The sequence below is a fragment of the Somniosus microcephalus genome, chromosome 1 (genome assembly GCF_052327205.1).
Source record: "Somniosus microcephalus isolate GS21.2 chromosome 1, FLI_Smic_1.0, whole genome shotgun sequence".
In the NCBI taxonomy this organism is placed as follows: Eukaryota; Metazoa; Chordata; class Chondrichthyes; order Squaliformes; family Somniosidae; genus Somniosus; species Somniosus microcephalus.
The window spans coordinates 215,566,902-215,586,631 of NC_140987.1; the positions used below are offsets into that span (position 1 = coordinate 215,566,902).

General features: G+C 45.4%; 1 protein-coding gene across 1 annotated transcript in view; it reads right to left on the reverse strand.

Annotated features, from left to right (window-relative positions):
• Window positions 1–19,730, reverse strand: part of mrps27 (mitochondrial ribosomal protein S27) — a 118,525-nt gene that overhangs the window by 38,811 nt on the left and 59,984 nt on the right. Inside the window, exon 6 of the mRNA XM_085989964.1 lies at window positions 6,625–6,739. Coding sequence (XP_085846090.1) covers window positions 6,625–6,739 — 115 coding nt within the window. The remainder of the gene's footprint in view (window positions 1–6,624; window positions 6,740–19,730) is intronic.

Sequence of the window (19,730 nt, forward strand, 5' to 3'; positions counted from 1 at the left end):
TAAGGTGGTGGATGGGGTGCCAATCAAGCGAGCTGCTTTGTCCTGGATGGTGTCGAGCTTCTTGAGTGTTGTTGGAGCTGCACTCATCCAGGCAAGTGGAGAGTATTCCATCACACTCCTGACGAACGTTCCCTGTAAACTGCGCTGTCTGGAGGTCCTGCGCAGCCCGGGACCGACTTTTCAAATCTGATTTCATGCACGAAATTCTGAATGGGCCGTGCAGCCCATTAAAGGAACTGCGATGCCCACAGCCCGTGAATGAATATTAAAAAAAAGTGTGTGGAGGTTTTGGCAGAGGTTGCACACTATTGTTACAGTCTACCCGGTGTTCAACTGTTGGACATTCTGGTTCCTCCATAACGTAATGTCAGACAAGCATGCTGATAGTGCAGAGGTGGCTGTGGGCTTGAGGGAAATGGTGGAGAAGTAGAATAAGGGGTCACCAATGTACAAACGGAAGCTGATTGTGTCTACGGATAATGTCACCAAGGGACAGCATGTAGATGAGGAAGGGGAGGGGGCCGAAGGCAACTTCTGGAGTTCTGAAGATGAAAGATAAACTTACCAACTTCACCCTTCATTGTAACTGAAAATTATAGTTTTTAATCTGATGGCCCATTGGGTATAACCACAGCCTGGTGTGCTAATGCAGTATACACACCCAAGGTCTCAGGTTCAATCTCTGGTCTGTATTGAGTAATCTAATATCAACTAAGATAGCCATAAAGTCACTACAATTAGATTCTGAATTCCAAGGGTGAAATTAGTTAGCCAGAATTCACATTACTATCCACTGACCCTTTTTCGAAAGTGTGACCGATAGCTATTGGGCAACTTTACCTCAGCAGAAATTACTGCCTTCAGAAGAAAAGGGAAGAAAACCAGCAGCCCGGGGAGGAACGATAGATGCAGATTCATCTCTTGATAGGTGATAGCTACCATCACAAGCGGTGAGTTTTCCCTTGAGCATATTTTCCACTAATGCCAATCAAATAAAAAAAACTGGTGCTGTTCGAGCCAGAAACGTGGCTACTGCCAGCGAGAAAGAGAAGAAAATTAACTTGCGCTGTAAGCACAACTGCCCTGTGGTACAATGGCAACACAGATGGGCAATTTATTGATATATATTTAAAAAATCACCAGTGCAACATTGCATCGTTAAGGTCACCCTTGAGATTGAATAAATGGAGGAAATTTAAGAGTAGGTTCATAATTCTGCTGTTTCTACCGTTGGTTACCCTATTCTCTCCATTCTGGCATTCCAAGTACTGACTGTGGGAACATAGTTCATTATTCTCTTGTCAAGCAAAGTGGTAATCTCATCATAAAAAGGGACATCTAGGCTATGATCTTTTAGCTACAAATCCCCTTCAGGATGTTAGGGGGAATCTGTCAGAAAATATTCGGATCTATTTATTACTGAGGGATAGCTTTCTGGTACACTACCACTGCCAAATTGTCAACAGCCTTAGATATGACGATCAGAATTCCAATCTCCTACCTGGAGATAAGCCTCAAACATCTTTCTAGTCGTATGCCTGATACTGTACAGAATACAAAGTTTACAATTGTTACAAAAAAGTAGCTTGAGAGTTTAGATGAAGTCATGAAGTCAAGCGTGAAAGAAAACTCCAGCAATTTAAAGTTATCAGTTATTCTCTGGAAGCACATATACAGAAGTGTTCTAATAACACACAGGCTTAGTCTTTATGAAAACTGGTAGCAATAAATTCTGACTCAGTAACTGCATTGTATGACTCAAAATGAGGTGATGCTGCCTATGTGAGTGATAACGCAGTGCAGGATTGCATGCTACATTCTTGTTTTCAGTGGGAATATATTTTGTGCTTTACCTATGCCATCAGGATTGTTCTGCACTCCACCTTGGGAATACACCAGAAACTCTATTTTATGCACTGCCATTTCTGTGATGAAGTTCAAATTAGTTGCTTCTTGGAAATATGAATTTATATATATGTCAGCAGGTTGTGGGTTTAAGTCCCACTCCAGAGACTGGAGCACAAAAATCTAGGCTGACACTCCAGTGCAGTACTGAGGGAGTGCTGCACTGTCAGAGGTGCCAGCTTTCAGATGAGACGTTAAACCGAGGCCCTGTCTGTTCTCTCAGGTGGACGTAAAAGATCCAATGGCACAATTTCGAAAAAGAGCAGGGGAGGTATCCCTGGTGTCCAGGCCAATATTTATCCCTCAATCAACATCACTAAAAACAGATTATTTGATCATTACTACATTGCTGTTTGTGGGACCTTGCTGTGCGCAAACTGGCTGCCGCGTTTCCTACATTACAACAGTGACTACACTTCAAAAGTACTTCATTGGCTGTAAAGCGCTTTGAGACGTCCTGAGGTCGTGAAAGGCACTATATAAATGCAAGTCTTTATTTTTTACAGTTTATAACTTATTTTATGAAAAATGAATCACTTTTAGATCAAATATGTACAAATAAATTGTTTGACAAATCTTTCAGACCAATGCCAGGAGTACTAAAACAGAATTAAAAATATAATCTTCACCCATTTTAATATTTATTTTTCATACTATGTGGGAACTCAGGGACACTTCCTGTGTCCCTGACAACTATGTATGCAGGAAGTGTGTCCAGCTGCAGCTACTGGCAGACCGCATTGCAGCGCTGGAGCAGCGATTGGATTCATACTGGATCATTCGCGATGCTGAGGACGTCGTGAATAGCACATTTAATCAGTTGGTCACACCGCAGATAAAGGTGGCACAGGCAGAAAGGGAACGGGTGACCAACAGGCAGAGTAGTAGGCGCAGGCAGGTAGTGCAGGGGTCCCCTGTGGCAATCCCCCTCTCAAACAGATATACCGCTTTGGATACTGATGGGGGGGATGGCTTACCAGGGGAAGGCAGCAGCAGCCAACTTCCTGGCACCAGAGGTGGCTCTGCTGCACAGGACGGGAGGAAAAAGAGGGGGAGAGCTATAGTAATAGGGGATTCTATTGTAAGGGGAATAGATAGGCGTTTCTGCGGCTGCAAACGAGACTCGAGGATGGTGTGTTGCCTCCCTGGTGCAAGGGTCAAGGATGTCTCAGAGCAGCTGCAGAACATTTTGGAAGGGGAGGGTGAACAGCCAGTTGTCGTGGTGCATATAGGTACCAACGACATAGGTAAAAAACGGGATGAGGTCCTAAAAGCTGAATATAGGGAGTTAGGAGGTAAATTAAAAAATAGGACCTCAAAGGTAGTAATCTCAGGATTGCTACCAGTGCCACGTGTTGTCAGAGTAGAAATAGAAGGATATTTCAGATGAATATGTGGCTAGAGGAATGGTGCAAGGAGGAAGGATTCAAATTCCTGGGACATTGGAACTGGTTCTGGGGGAGGTGGGACCAGTACAAACCGGGCGGTTTGCACCTGGGCAGGGCTGGGACCGGTGTCCTAGGGGGAGTGTTTGCTAGTGCTCTGGGGGAGGCTTTAAACAAAAATGGCAGGGGGTTGGGAACTGAGCAGGGGGACAGAGGAAAGGGAAACAAGGATAAAAGCAAAAGATAGGAAGGAGAAAAACAAAAGTGACAGGCAGAGAAATCAAGGGTTTAAATCAAACATGGCCACATTAAATATTAATTCTAAAAGATCTAAGAGCGTTAAAAAAACAAGCCTGAAGGCTTTGTGTCTAAATGCGAGGAGCATTCGTAATAAGGTGGATGAATTAGCTGCGCAAATAGAGGTAAACGAATATGATATGGTTGGGATTACGGAAACATGGCTCCAGGGTGGCCAAGGCTGGGGACTCAACATCCAGGGGTATTCAATATTCAGGAAAGATAGGCAACAAGGAAAAGGAGGTGGGATAGCATTGCTGGTTAAAGAGGGGATTAACACAATTGAAAGGAAAGATATTAGCTCTGATGATGTGGAATCTGTATGGGTAGAACTGAGAAATACCAAGGGGCAGAAAACATTAGCGGGAGTGGTATATAGACCTCCAAACAGTAATGCGGAGGTCGGGGATAGCATTAAATGGGAAATTAGAGAAGCGTGCAATAAGGGCACAGCAGTTATCATGGGTGACTTTAATCTACATATAGATTGGGCTAACCAAATTAGTAACAATACTGTGGAGGAGGAATTCCTGGAGTGTATACGGGATGGTTTCCTGGACCAATATGTCGAGGAACCAACTAGAGATCAGGCCATCTTAGACTGGGTATTATGTAATGAGAAAGGATTAATCAGCAATCTTGTTGTGCGAGGTCCCTTGGGTCGGAGCGATCATAATATGAGAGAATTCTTCATTAAGATGGAGAGTGAAATAATTGACCCAGAGACTAGGGTCCTGAATTTAAATAAAGGAGACTACGATGGTATGAGGTGTGAGTTGGGTAGGATTGATTGGGGAATGTCACTCAAAGGGTTGACGGTGGATGGGCAATGGCAAACATTCAAAGATCGCATGGATGAACTACAGAATTTGTTCATCACAGTTTGGCATAAAAATAAAACAAAAAAGGTGACTCAACTGTGGCTAACAAGGGAAATTAGGGATAGCATAAGATCCAAGGAGAGGACATATAAATTGGCCAGAAAAAGCAGTAAACCTGAGGATTGGGAGCAGTTTAGGATCCAACAAAGGAGGACAAACGGATTAATTAAGAGGGGGAAAATAGAGTATGAGAGTAAGCTTGCAGGGAACATAAAAACTGACTGTAAAAGCTTTTGTGTGTGAAGAGAAAAAGATTGGTTAAGTCAAACGTAGGTCCCTTTCAGTCAGAATCAGGGGAGTTTATAATGGGGAACAAAGAAATGGCCGACCAATTAAATACATACTTTGGTTCTGTCTTCACAAAGGAGGACACAAATAACCTCCCAAAGATGTCGGGGAACATGGGGTCTAATGAAAGGGAGGAACTGATAGAAATCAGTATTTGTAGGGAAATGGTGTTAGGGAAATTGATGGGATTGCAGGCCGATAAATCCCCAGGTCCTGATAATCTACATCCTAGGGTACTTAAGGAAGTGGCCCTAGAAATAGTAGATGCATTGCTGGTCATCTTCCAAAATTCGATAGACTCTGGAACAGTACCCATGCATTGGTGGGTAGCTAATGTTACCCCACTGTTCAAAAAGGGTGGTAGAGAGAAAACGGGGAATTACAGACCGGTAAGCCTGACATCGGTAGTGGGGAAAATGCTAGAGTCCATTATAAAGGATGTAATGGCAGAGCACTTGGAAAAAAGTGACTGGATCGGACAAAGTCAATATGGATTTACAAAAGGTAAATTGTGCTTGACTAATCTACAGGAATTTTTTGAGGATGTAACTGGTAAAATAGATAAGGGAGAACCAGTGGATGTGGTGTATTTGGATTTTCAAAAGGCTTTCGATAAGGTCCCACATAAGAGATTAGCGTGTAAAGTTAAGGCACATGGGATTGGGGGCAAGGTACTGACTTGGATAGAGAACTGGTTGGCAGACAGAAAGCAAAGAGTTGGAATAAACAAATCTTTTTCCGAGTGGCAGGCAGTGACTAGTGGGGTACCGCAGGGATCGGTCCTTGGACCCCAGCTATTCACAATATATATTAATGATCTGGACGAGGGAACTAGATGTAATATCTCCAAGTTTGCAGACGACACAAAGCTGGGTGGGCGTGTGTGCTGTGAGGAGGATGCCGAGAAACTCCAGTATGATTTGGACAGGTTGGGTGATTGGGCAGAACCATGGCAGATGCAATATAACGTGGATAAATGCGAGGTTATCCACTTTGGTGTCAAAAACAGGAAGGCAGATTATTATCTGAATGGCAATAGATTGGGAGAAGGGGAAGTGCAACGAGACCTGGGCGTCCTTGTGCACCAGTCGCTGAAAGTAAGCATGCAGGTGCAGCAGGTGGTTAAGAAGGCAAATGGTATGTTGGCCTTCATAGCGAGAGGGTTTGAGTACAGGAACAAGGATGTCTTGCTGCAGTTGTAGAGGGCCTTGGTGAGACCACACCTTGAGTATTGTGTGCAGTTTTGTTCGCCTTATCTGAGGAAGGATGTGCTTGCCGTGGAAGGAGTGCAGCGAAGATTCACCAGGCTGATACCTGGGATGGCAGGAATGGCGTATGAGGAGAGATTGGGTTGATTGGGCTTGTACTCGCTGGAGTTTAGAAGAATGAAAGGGGATCTCATCGAAACTTATAAAATTCTAACAGGACTGGACAGACTAGATGCTGGAAGGATGGTCGGGGAGTCCAGAACCAGGGGTCACAGTCTAAGGATAAGGGGTAAGCCATTTAGGACAGAGATGAGGAGGAATTTCTTCACCCAGAGAGTGGTGAACCTGTGGAATTCTCTGCCAAAGAAGGCAGTAGAGGCCAATTCATTAAATATATTCAAGGAGGAGTTGGATATATTTCTTAAGGCTAAAGGGATCAAGGGATATGGAGAGAAGGCAGGGACAGGGTACTGAATCTGGATGATCAGCCATGATCTTATTGAATGGCGGAGCAGGCTCGAGGGGCCGAATGGCCTACTCCTGTTCCTATCTTCTATGTTTCTATTTTTCTATACTGTGCTGTATTATTCTTTCATACTTTCCTAAAATGTTGTCCATTGAAATGCATGTTAATCCAATGAAATAGTTTACTAATTGTACCTGGTTTCTCACTGTGTGCAAGGCCTTGTCCCTAGCACCATACTTCAAGCACTGTCGAATCCAGCTGTGGATGGTCCAGTCTCTTAAATACCAGCAGTTTGGACTATGTCGAAACCTAAAATTTAAAAGGAGGTGAAGACAAAGTCAATTTCAAAGCTAAAACCCTTTAATATTTTAATAAAAACTTATGCTTCGGGCAAACACAACTTGGGACTAACATTGCATCCGATATTGAATACAAATCAAAGTGAGGGGCACAAGTTTCTGTTGCATTTGAGAATCAAACATGGTTAATTACAATAAAAATGGAATGGAAAGTGCTGGGAATAGATGCTGACTGATTCCCATCTTCCAGCAATTTCTTTACTCGGAGAATTTTCGGAGGATAGAATGTCTTAAAAACCATTGCATCATTTAAAGGAAAAGTGGATAAATATTTGAAAGGAGGAAAATATGAGGCTATGGCGAGTGAGTGGGATTCGCTTTGAATTACTTAGCAAGAGTCAGCACAGACATGATGGGCTGAATAACCTCCTTACATGCCGTAAGCTCCAATAGTCCTGTCAGGGAAGGACCAATAGTAAAATGTACATTATAATTCATGACTTTTAAATAACTGCATATGCAAAGTTGCTTGTTGCCACCTGTGCTATACAAATCAATCACTCACAATGTAAAACAAACACATTTTAATACAACCTGGGATTGAGAACATTAGACCAGTCGAGTACACCCGCGGCTGGAATTTCTGTAGGAGTTCGCTCGATCTCCTGACATAACTTCGGTTGAAGATTGGCAGAATTCCCCGGAGAAGCTGCATAAATGGCTAAAAATGGCCATTCACCGGGGGTTCCGACAATCTTCTCCCCAAGTTATGGCGGGAGATTGGAAGATCCTTGCGGAAACCACCCACCCCCCGGCATTTAAATGTCGGATACAAAATTTGCCGCAAAGTGAAGCGCCAAATTTTTGCTGTATTTGAGACCAAAACGGGGTTGCTTACAGAGCTGCTGGAACCGGACAGACCAAGTTAGTTTTCTACACAAGTTTATACAAAACTACAAATACAGAAAGCATGACTTCAAGCAGAAGTGGTTCTGTAACATAAATGCAGCACAAGGTATCGCCTCAGTTTAATCCACACACATATTTTAATCCTTAATTTATACTATACAATTAGTGAAAAGTTTTAGGTAGCAATTGTTTAGAGACAAGTATAAAAATTGTGCCTGTTGAATTGATTAGACAGAAAAACATGAAAAACACTGATAAAATATCTCTCAAATATTAATGTAACTTTACAATGCCACTGGTATTGCAAAATACATCTTTAAAAGCTGCCAAATTCTAACATTTACATACAAAGACTGCCATTTTAGATAGACCTGGAACATTATAAAATATATACAAGGGCAAAATGCAAATGTTAGGTTGGATTAAAAAAGCCTCAAAGCATTTCAAAATGGCTTACAGGCATTTTAGTCTTAACCTCTGGAACAGGTGTTAATTATCTTATTAACTCACGTATAAATGTCAAAGGAGATCACTGAACAGTAAATAGTCTTTTAAGCTATTGCACAAATAATGCCAAAATTTGTGTATGAATATTAGAATTTATCACCTCTTAAAGATGTACTTTGTAATAGTAGTGACAGTGTAAAGGTAGATTAATATGAGAGGGTGATATATTAGTATTCATTTTTCTGTCAAAGTCAACTCAGCAGGTGTGATCTTTATTCTGAGCATTCTACCTGCCCATGGCCGTAAGAGGCAGCAGTCTTTCTATTGCTCTCTCAGGCACGGAAATTACATTTGCCACCAGAGGTACTACTGCTGCTCCAGAGATGCTTGTGAAAACCATTGTGTCACAACAAAGATGTTAGCTGGTGGTTTGGGATGGAAACATATCATCAACCTCTTCAGCTATAACAGTTCGGTACAGGCTCCACTTTGTGCAAATGTTATGCCCGACAGTCATATTGTTTCTAATAGTGACACAATTGGACACCCAGGGTAATGCTGTCTTCTTGCATCACTATTGAGCGGAGCTAGGCAGAGCATTCTCAATTGTATAAACGTGGAGATATTTATCTCCCTCTAACTGCTGGTGACATTTTGTTATTAATAGTCATCTCTTCTTTAATCATTAAGTCACAAGCTGTCCGGCATAGGTCGACTGGTCAGCCTTAATAACTAGCGTGGTCCTAAACGGCAAAGTTCATCAGTGCTGTGTGCTTCATGGATTTAGTCAGCTAGCAATATGCGTAGCTACACTTTGGGGTCCCTAAGTCAAACTATGTCTAAGTTCTCTGGGCTTAGGTGAGTTCCCATAGGAGAGAGCGTACAATCCAAGTCAGGCAAACAAAAACAATTTTTTGATTTGTCAGCAGTACAGTTTGGAGATGATTAATTGTAGTGTATGTACCTTTAAGAGCCCCTGTGTACTGTAATACCGGTAGTGACCACTCGGGTATATAAGCCTGTATAGCGTCTTGTATCTTTTAGTTCACCTCCAGACTTTGTTCAGTAAACACCTGTTAAACCAACTCCTGCATTCCGTGTCTCCATTAACACACGGATACAACAGTGGCGACGAATTGGAAACGGACTTACCTGCAATTCGGCAGCACCTCAAGGAGATCGATTCCTCAGACAAAGGTCGAAGAAAAAAAAAAACTGTGGTTTCACCAGCTAGCCAGGCTGGTGGCAGGTACTGCACTAATCCTTCCTGGGCGGCGGGCTGGGGCTCGATCGGGTGGCTCTGCAGCGGGGCCGAGCAGCGAGCCGGAAGGCGGAGGCAAACAGAGACGGAGGGTGGAGCACTCGGGAGACGGCCAGCGCTGCAAAGCAGGTCGGGGTTCGGACCAAGCAGAGGGAGGGAAAAGTCCCAGAGAGTCCGGCGGGAACGAGTCTCCAACTATTAAAAATATCTGTGTAAATAAAAACCGCGGAGAACAGCGTTGTCAGCAGCGGCAGCGGCGGGAAAGCGCGGGAGGCGCCATTTTTTTCTCGGCAGGGAAGAAAGGAAAGCGCGCGGGGCGCCATTTTTGATTTTCAGGATGCCTAAGACTAGCAATATTACTGCTTTCGATAGTAATATAGAGGATTGGACCACATATGTGGAAAGAGTGGAGGTATATTGCACAGCGAATGAAGTAGAGGATGATAAAAAGGCATCGGTACTTCTAAATCTGATGGGCGCAAGGACATACGGGCTGTTACAAAACTTAATCACTCCAGCCAAACCGATGGACAAGAATTTTAAGGAGATTGTTGATACCCTACAGGAGCACTTAAACCCAACACCGCTGCTGATAACGGAACGATTCAAATTCTTCAGGAGGAATCAGCACAAGAATGAAAGTAACGCTGATTACCTCACCGAATTAAGAAAGCTGTCAAAGCACTGCCAATTCGGGGCAGGACTGGCAGATTCTCTACGAGACAAATTCGTCTGCGGTCTCCTAAGTGAAGGAACACAGAAAAGGCTACTTTCTGAGAAAGATTTGACACTGGACAAGGCTTTCAGTGTGGCTGTATCATACGAAGCAGCAGCAAGAGGAGCTGCAGAGATACAGCAAAAGCCACAGGACTTCGGCACCCATGAAATGACACGGGGTTTCGAGAGATGTTATTGCTGCGGCAGATCCACCCATGGCCAGAGGGACTGCTGGTTCAAGGACAAAGCATGCAGGCAATGCGGAAAGATGGGACACATTGCACGTGTATGCCGATCTGGAAACAAAAAATCCACTGACAGAAAAAAAATCAATAAGGAAAAGTACAGAAAGGTACAAATGATGATGGACAGTAGCTCCGAAGACCAGAAGAGCGATAGCGACTCCGGAAACAAGAGACTAAGCTGTCTCAAATTACATAATGTAATTGCCAAAGAAGATTACCAGACCATTTGGGTTACCCTCACGATAGCAGGGTCCCCAGTTAAAATGGAGCTAAATACAGGATCAGCTCTGACCATCATAAGTCGACGGGATTACGAGCGGCTATTTCCGCATATACCTTTGAAAGACACATCCATTATCTTGAAGACATATACGGGGCAGAAAGTATACCCCAGAGGGAAAATAACGGTGCCTGTTGTATACAACGGCAAGGAAATACAGAAGTTGTATTTATATGTTCTGCAAGATGGTGGTCCACCGTTGTTGCGACGTGAATGGATCAGGAAGATACGTTTAGACTGGCACTCCATTCAGGCACTGACGGTGACCAGTAAGAAAAAAAATGATGATGATGTCATACCTGAACGATTAAAAGACATCTTGGCTAACGCCAAAGAAGTGTTTCAACAGGAACTAGGAACCTTGAAAGGCGTCACCGCCTCAATAAAAGTGGAAGATGCGGCAATTCCCAAGTTTTTTAAGGCAAGGCCGGTGCCATACGCAATTCGTCCAGCAGTCGAGGCAGAGCTGGAGAATTTGGAAAAAGCAGGCGTGTTATCCAAGATAGATTGGAGCGAGTGGGCAACACCCATCGTCCCGGTCATGAAGAAAACGTTGAATAATGATAAATCTGAAGAACAGAGAAAAATTCGCATCTGTGGGGACTTCAAGGTGACTGTAAACCCGGTCCTTCACACGATACAGTATCCTCTTCCGAGGATAGAAGATATTTTCGCCTCACTATCCGGAGGGAAACGTTTCACCAAAATTGACTTGGCACAGGCATATCTACAGATGGAGGTTGAGGAGGCCTCTAAAAAGTATCTCACGATAAACACACACAAAGGCCTGTACCAGTACAATCGACTGGTTTTCGGAGTAGCATCAGCTCCAGCTATCTGGCAAAGAGCTATGGAGCAAGTCCTGCAAGGGATTCCGGGGACTCAATGCTACCTAGACGACATCCTTGTAACAGGAGAAAACAACAACGAGCACCTTGCCAATTTGGAGCAGGTGCTCACTAGGCTGAGAGAACGGGGCCGACGAGCAAATCTCGCCCCAGGTGCGAATTTTTCCAGAAACAAATATCATATTGTGGCCATATAATTAACGAAGAAGGGTTGCATAAGTCACCTGAAAAAATTGAAGCGGTCATAAAAGCCCCAGCACCTGAAAATGTCTCACAATTAAGGTCGTTCCTGGGATTGATAAATTACTATCATAAATTTTTACCGAACTTGTCAACTGTTCTGCACCCTCTTAACGCACTGCTACAAACGGGAGTAATTTGGAAATGGAGCGAAGACTGTAAATGTGCCTTCCATAAATGCAAAGGCTTGATCACGTCCGAGGAAGTGTTGGCTCATTACAACCCATCACTGCCAATCAGACTGGCGTGCGATGCATCCCCTTACGGCGTAGGAGCGGTATTATCGCATAGATTCCCTGATGGCTCGGAGCGGCCGATAGCTTTTGCGGCACGCTCATTGAACTCAGCTGAGCGTAACTATGCCCAGATCGACAGGGAAGCACTCAGCCTGGTGTGGGGAGTGAAGAAATTCAACCATTACCTACACGGACAAAAATTTACCTTGTTGACTGACCATCAACCCCTCATCTCCATGGCAAAGGGTACACATCGACTTTACTGGTCCATTTATGGACTCAATGTTCTTAATCGCGGTTGATGCACACTCCAAGTGGCCGGAGGTAATAAAGATGTCCTCCACCACCACGGAAAAAACCATCACAGTATTAAGGACCATATTTGCCAGGAATGGGCTGCCTGAACAGATCTGTTCTGATAATGGACCGCAATTTGTGTCCGAAGAATTCAGGAAGTTCTTAAAAAACAATGGGGTTAAGCACTACACGTCCGCCCCATACCATCCCGCCACCAATGGATTAGCTGAAAGATTTGTCCAGACCTTCAAGAAGGCCATAAAGGCCATGGGTAATGAAGACATAAATCTACAACATAAGGTAGATAACTTCTTGTTTGCGTACAGGAATGCAACACGTGGTTACAAACCAAACTCCCGCCATGATGTTTTTCAATAGAAGACTAAGATGCCGGCTGGATTTGATCAAGCCAAACATCAGAAGGGACGTAGAGAACCGGCAATTTCAAGGCATGAATGAAAGGCCAACTAGAACCTTCCAGATAGGTCAACAAGTTTTGGCCCGGGACTACCGTACCGAGAAATGGCAGCCTGGAACTATTTGCACACGACTAGGACCGCTGATGTATACCGTGGACATTGGTGAAAGCATAATAAGGCGCCATGCTGACCAGATCATAGAGTCATCCGAAAAGGGACAGCCTACACCACAACTCTATACGCCTAATGATGAAGCAGAGATACCCATAGTATCTACCTCCGATCCGGTGATACTGGAACCAGATGAACCCGACACTGGCATTCAAGCCGAATCAACCTTGCCAAAAGAACCTACTACACCACCGAAAACTACTACACCACCGAGGCTTTATCCGGACCAAGTCAGGAAGCCTCCAGAGAGACTGACTTATAATTGATTAACTGCAGCAAATGTGTAGATTATTGTTCTTGTAAACATGTTAATTAATGATTACTTAAAATGTTATGTACTAATTATCTAAAAGGGGAGGAATTGTAGTGTATGTACCTTTAAGAGCCCCTGTGTACTGTAATACCGGTAGTGACCACTCGGGTATATAAGCCTGTATAGCGTCTTGTATCTTTTAGTTCACCTCCAGACTTTGTTCAGTAAACACCTGTTAAACCAACTCCTGCATTCCGTGTCTCCATTAACACATGGATACAACAATTAAGCATGGTGGATTTCTGTGTATGAGAGACACTGGCTGGCATAAATTAAAATTAATCATTACAAGTTGAATGGCAATGCAGCAGATTGCCTGAAGTTCAAAAGTGTAGTTTAAAGAAGCAGCATGCTCTGGTCTTTCATCTCTGAAACCAGTGTACAAAGCCAACCCAGACTGATGGGATGAAAGGTTCCTCAGTCTGTTAGCTGTAGAAGTCTTATTTGAAAATGAGCTTGGGCAGTTTTAATCCAGTTCTAGCACAAAACTGTCAAAATCAGCACTAATTGGCAATTTCACTCAGAAAGGCCACAGGATAGCTGAAGTGAAAAATGGAAAAAAATGTCACACTGGGGTTTTTCTGAGGTTGGGGCTGAAGCACGTTGTTGGGGCAGAGTACAGGAAGCTTTATTCTGCATCTGCTTGTGCTGTATCAGACACTGCTCCTTTTAACATCCCTCACCGTGATGAGCAAAAATCTATTAAACCAATCAGTTCTCACTACTGATACCAATATTCACATTTCTGGGAAGCCAGCAGTGCTATGCATGATGGTGTTGGTGTATAACATAAGAAGACTGCACAATGTCAACCTGAAATATAAATACTGCAACTGGTAGACAATAGTTTGGTGGCTGGGGACTGGGCGGGTGGGTGGGGGGCAGAATGCTCTTAAACAAATGATGGAAAACACTACTGTCTCTGCGGTATGGATATTTTTCCCATAAAAACGCCAGCTTGGGACAAATGCAGACAGACTTCCAACTCAAACACCAATTGACAGCAGACTGGGTCACATTCTTGATGTCAAAAGCCTAGAGCGAATTTGTACCAGCAGTCAGGTTCATGACTGGTTCCTCTGTATGGATGAATGCACTTTCCACCACATTTACTGGGTTATTTAAAAGGTCATGATTTTTTTCTTACTGCTGGCTTTCCAGTAGACTATGGCTCTAGGCAGTTTGCAGCTTTAAATTGAGATATAAACAAGTATACAATCACTTATATTCAGTATCCTCGGCAATTTGATCATCATAAGAGCCTCATATGACACGCCTTTAGTTTAAACATAGCGGGCTGGATTTTGTCAATGGGGACGTGATGGAGGTGGGACTCGCACTTTTTGGGTTGTAGTCCCGCCTCCATCGATTTGTGACCAACCCACGCGATTTTCCCTTGATTGACCTTGTTGAGCCCGCCCAGCGGGCTCAGCAAACCAATTAAGGGGCACCCGGTTACAGGTAACGTCAGGGATTGACATTTCACCTGTCAAGAGCTTTTGGCAGATGAAATATCAGCATTTGACAGCTCTGCGAAGCTGTCAAACACTGACAATCTCACTTCTAACTTGAGTCTTTCTCCACAGACTCAATTAGAAATCTCTCCAGAACAGAAAGCCGAATGCTGCAACTTTTGACAGCTCGCAGCCATTCTGCTTTCTGTGCCGGTGAGATGAGGGACTCCCGAAACCTGAAGGAAGGAAGCCTGCATTAGTAAGTAAAACTTATTTAAACACTTTACACACACCAAACACACTTACCTCTGCACTCATGCACCCATCACTCACCTGAACACTGGACATCTCGAACCCTCCAAGTCCTTCAGCCTGACAGTCCGCCTCGCTAACTTGGCGTGGTTTGGAGCCATCGGGCAGCCCACACTTCAGGGCTAAAAATAGGGATTAGGCCAAAAACAGGCAGTTAATTGACACTAATCCCCTCCCCGCCTCAGGGAGGCGGCTCCCAGCACAGGTCGGGTACCCGCCTCCTGGGAAACGGACATGGAGGCAGGTTGGGGGTGGGAAGGGTTCATGCCCCCCGATTCTGCAATTTTCCCCACACTCCTGCCTCCAAACCCGCCTCCACGGGGCTTGGAAATTTGAGCCCAACGTGTCAGCAACAACATAATGTTTGCAAAATTAAGCCTCCTCGTATTAAGCATTCTCTTCCACCTGACTACATTCCACTCCTCCATAATTCACTACTTGCTGCTGTATTTGGAAATACATCGAGGTGCATTAAATTTCGTTACTTCAAAAGAAGTTACAATAAAGTCAAAAACCATACCCGCTCCTCTTAAGACTAATAGGGGCAAACATTAGGTCGCGCCCCCTTTGAGGGTATAACTTCGCCGGGGCGCTAAAAGTAGCGCCCCGAAAAAGTTAGCATCCCCACGCCAGATATTCGATGGCAGCCCCCCAAGTAGGAGGTGGGGCGCTACTGGAAGGGCTCCCCCTCCCTCTTGGGGCGCTCTAGCCCAATATTACGGCGCTACGTGCCGCAGCGCCACGTGCGCCAGCAAGTCGCGCCGCGGTACTGCAGGCCTTCCTCCCCTTATTAAAGGGGAGGGGCCTTGTGCAGCGTGAACTGGGGGATCAGGGTGCCGATAAAAGAGCCTGGCACTCAAGCGGGGAGGCCGGCAGAGGGGGCAGGCGCTGGCAGGCGGCCAGCAAAAAAATGGCCGCCCAGCACATCCCTTTTAAATATTGTCGCCCAGGCCGGCCAGACATACGCCCTGACCCTGTCGGACATAGTGTCCGGCGGTACGTCAGGGGGTGCGACCGAAGTTTGCAGCCGGGGCGTTGCGCACGGTGATGACGTCATCGCTGGAGGCAGAGTGCCGCAGGGTGCTACCGGCTATCGCTGCTGCTAATCTCCCGCTGAATTTCACGGGAGGCATTTGTGGCGTCGCGCTCGGGCGCCAGTTTCTTTGCGCCCCGTTAGTGCCCCCTTAGGGCGCTAACGGGAGAAGCAATGCAACCGAATTTTGCCACTATAATGTCGTAGGAGTTTTGCACTCAAGTAGGAAATAAAGTAAATTTAAGGTTAGAACAGTTCTGAAATGTTGTTTCAGTCTTGCTCTGAATTGCAAGCTCCTACAGCCCAGCTTGCACTTTTCCAATGTTTATCTGTATATCCTCCCTCAACTCTTGTATCAATGGCATTTAGGCCCCACACTTTGGAATTCTCTTTCTAATGTACTCTGTCACCTGAATTCTGCCCAGGTCCATGCCCATCACTCCCGCAACTCCCTGTTTGAAATGACACTCTCCGTGAATGTGACTGTGGTGAATTATCTTTCCTTGAGCTCCTTGACTTCTCGACAGCCTTTGACAGTCAACCATACCATCCTCCCCAAGGCATCTCCATTGTTCATCTCCATAGGACTACTCTTATTTGTTTCCAATCATTCCTATTTGATCATACCAGAGGATCTCCAGCAATAGCTTCTCTTCCAGCCCTTGCACTGTTCGCTCCAGAGTTCCTCAAGGATATACCCATAGTCCCCTCCTTTTCCCTTGGTGGCATAATCCAAAGACATGGGATTAACTACTACATGTAAGCTCAACTACTCCACCCCCTATCTCGGCTCCTCCATTGCCTTTGTGCTTCTGACACTCTGTCTTGGATGAGCTGCAATTTTCTCTAGCTAAACACTGGGAAAACCAAAGTCATTGGGGGAAAAATTCTGTATCGTCCCGTTTGGAGCACCATTATCGGCCGTGCGCAAAGTGTAGCGCCTGGCGCTAATTATCGCCTCCGACGGCAAACTTGGCTTTTATCGCCCCTGGAGGTGATTGGAGCGCTAAATCAGGCGCTTCAAACCTGTCTTAAGGCGCAAAGGCCGAGGAGTGAAGCGCTGCCTCAGAGCGCTGGCGAAGCTCATGTGATGTCAGTCAGCAATGGAACACACACACACTGGTGCCGGCCAGTTCTTAAAGGGGAGTTCGGACGAAAGGTCATCGACCTGAAACATTAACTCTGTTTCTCTCTTCACAGATGCTGCTTGACCTGCTGAGTTTCTCCAGTATTTTCTGTTTTTATCTTAAAGGGGAGGGTTGATTTTGCTCTCCATCCACATCCTGCTCATTGCAGCCTTGAATCTCGGCCTGGAGAGACCTGTACATCAAATCTGCTGGAAAGAACAATGGAGAGACCCAGGGAAAGAGCTCAGAGTGCAGCCCCCACAGTCTCTTCTAAATAGATACAAGGAAGGGCAAATCAAAATGAACCTGCAAAGTGCTGGTCAGTACCCAAAACTCCTTCACACAGCGCTGATCTCTCCAGAAGTCTCTCTCTCTCTCTCTCAGAATGCGTGGTGCAAAAATGTCACCAACAAAAAAAGGCAGGAAGCGGTCACCTTTAAATAGCGCTCCCCCAGTCCCTTCCTGACTGCAAAACGCTCTCCTCAACCTGTCGTTCCTAGCGGCAGGCGGTAAGGCAGGGGGCGCCACTCAATATCCAGTCCGGGGCGCTACCGGGGTGTTGCGCACTCCACTGATGTCATGATCTGCCGGCGCAGGAGATCATGGCGGTAGCGTTTAGCGCTGCTGCAAAATGTCTAGTTAATTTCGCGAGCGGCACAAACATCGCCGCGCCCGGGCGCTAGTTGGTTTGCGCCCCATTAGCGCCCTCTTACGGCTCTAATGGGAAGCGCAAACAACTGATTTTTTCCCCCATTGTCTTCAGTCCCTGTCACAAACTTGATCCCTCTACCTGCCTACTATCTCAGGCTGAACCAGACTGTTCGCAATCTCAGCATCTTATTCAATCATGGGATTCCAACTCCATATCCTCTGTCACAAAGACTGCATACTTCCACCTCCATAACGTCTCCCCTGCCTCAGCCCATTTGCCACTGAAACACTCACCATGCCTTTGCCACTTCCAGACTTCAGTATTCCAATGCTCTCCTGGCTGACCTTCTATACACCATCCTCCATAAACTTCAGCTCACCCTCCCAGCATCTCCTTTTTTCTCTCAGTCTCCATTTTTTCCTCATGCCTCTGTAACATGTTTTTTTTGGGATATTTTTCTAAGTTAATAGTACTACATAAATGCAAATTATTGTTGTTGAACCACATTGTCTTTATTCCAAAAGATAAGTTATACTAAGTCAGGAACTTTAAACCCACTGTTCATCCCCGTGTTCAAAACCCTGGCTTTGCTCCTCTATATCTCATGACCTCCTCTAGTCCTACAACCATCCAAGAACTGGGCAGTCCTCCGACCTGGCCTCTTGTGCATTCCCCACTCCCTTCATCTAACCACTGGCGGCCGTGCCTTCAGCCGTTTGCTACATCAGCTCTGGAATCCCCTTCCTAAAATTTCTACCTCCACCTCTCTCCTCCTGCAAGGCCTCCTTAAAACCTACCTCTTTTAGTCACCTCTCCTAAAATTTCCTTCTTTGGTTTGGTGTCAATTTTTGTCCAACTAAGTCTTGTGGGTTTTGAAAATGCAGGTTTCTCAGTGGATCTGAGCAACTGCAAATCACTTTCTCTAACCATTAATCTGTGATTCAACAAGACTCTCAGAACCAACAGGCACATTTTACAGGCACATAAATAAAAAAACAAAGGTCGGGATGGGAATAGGGCCACTAAGGGATAGGCAGCCACAGACAGTGATAGAGAGATGGCAGAAATATTAAATAATGACTTTGCTTCAGGAAGTGTCCCTGACGACCATGTGTGCGGGAAGTGTATCCAGCTGCAGCTACTGGCAGACCGCATTGCGGCGCTGGAGCTGCGAATGGATGAATACTGGAGCATTCGCGATGCTGAGGACGTCGTGGATAGCATGTTCAGGGAGTTGGTCACACCGCAGGTAAAGGTTGCACAGGCAGGCAGGGAATGGGTGACTGCCAGGCAGAGTAGTAGGCGCAGGCAGGTAGTGCAGGGGTCCCCTGTGGCCATCCCCCTCTCAAACAGATATACCGCTTTGGATATTGTTGGGAGAGATGGCTTATCGGGGGAAGGGAGCAGCAGCCAACTTCCTGGCACCATGGGTGGTTCTGCTGCACAGGATGGGAAGAAAAAGAGCGGGAGAGCTATGGTGATAGGGGATTCTATTGTAAGGGGAATAGATAGGCGTTTCTGCAGCTGCAAATGAGACTCGAGGATGGTATGTTGCCTCCCTGGTGCAAGGGTCAAGGATGTCTCGGAGCGGCTGCAGGGCATTCTGGAGGGGGAGGGTGAACAGCCAGCTGTCATGGTGCATATAGGTATCAATGATATAGGTAAAAACCGGGATGAGGTCCTAAAAGCTGAATATAGGGAGTTAGGAGGTAAATTAAAAAATAGGACCTCAAAGGTAGTAATCTCAGGATTGCTACCAGTGCCACGTGCTAGTCAGAGTAGAAATAGAAGGATATTTCAGATAAATACGTGGCTAGAGGAATGGTGCAAGGGGGAGGGATTCAAATTCCTGGGACATTGGAACCGGTTCTGGGGGAGGTGGGACCAATACAAACTGGACGGTTTGCACCTGGGCATGACCAAGACCGATGTCCTAGGGGGAGTGTTTGCTAGTGCTGTTGGGGAGGGTTTAAACTAAAATGGCAGGGGGTTGGGAACCTGTGCAGGGAGACAGAGGAAAGGGAAGCAAGGATAGAAGCA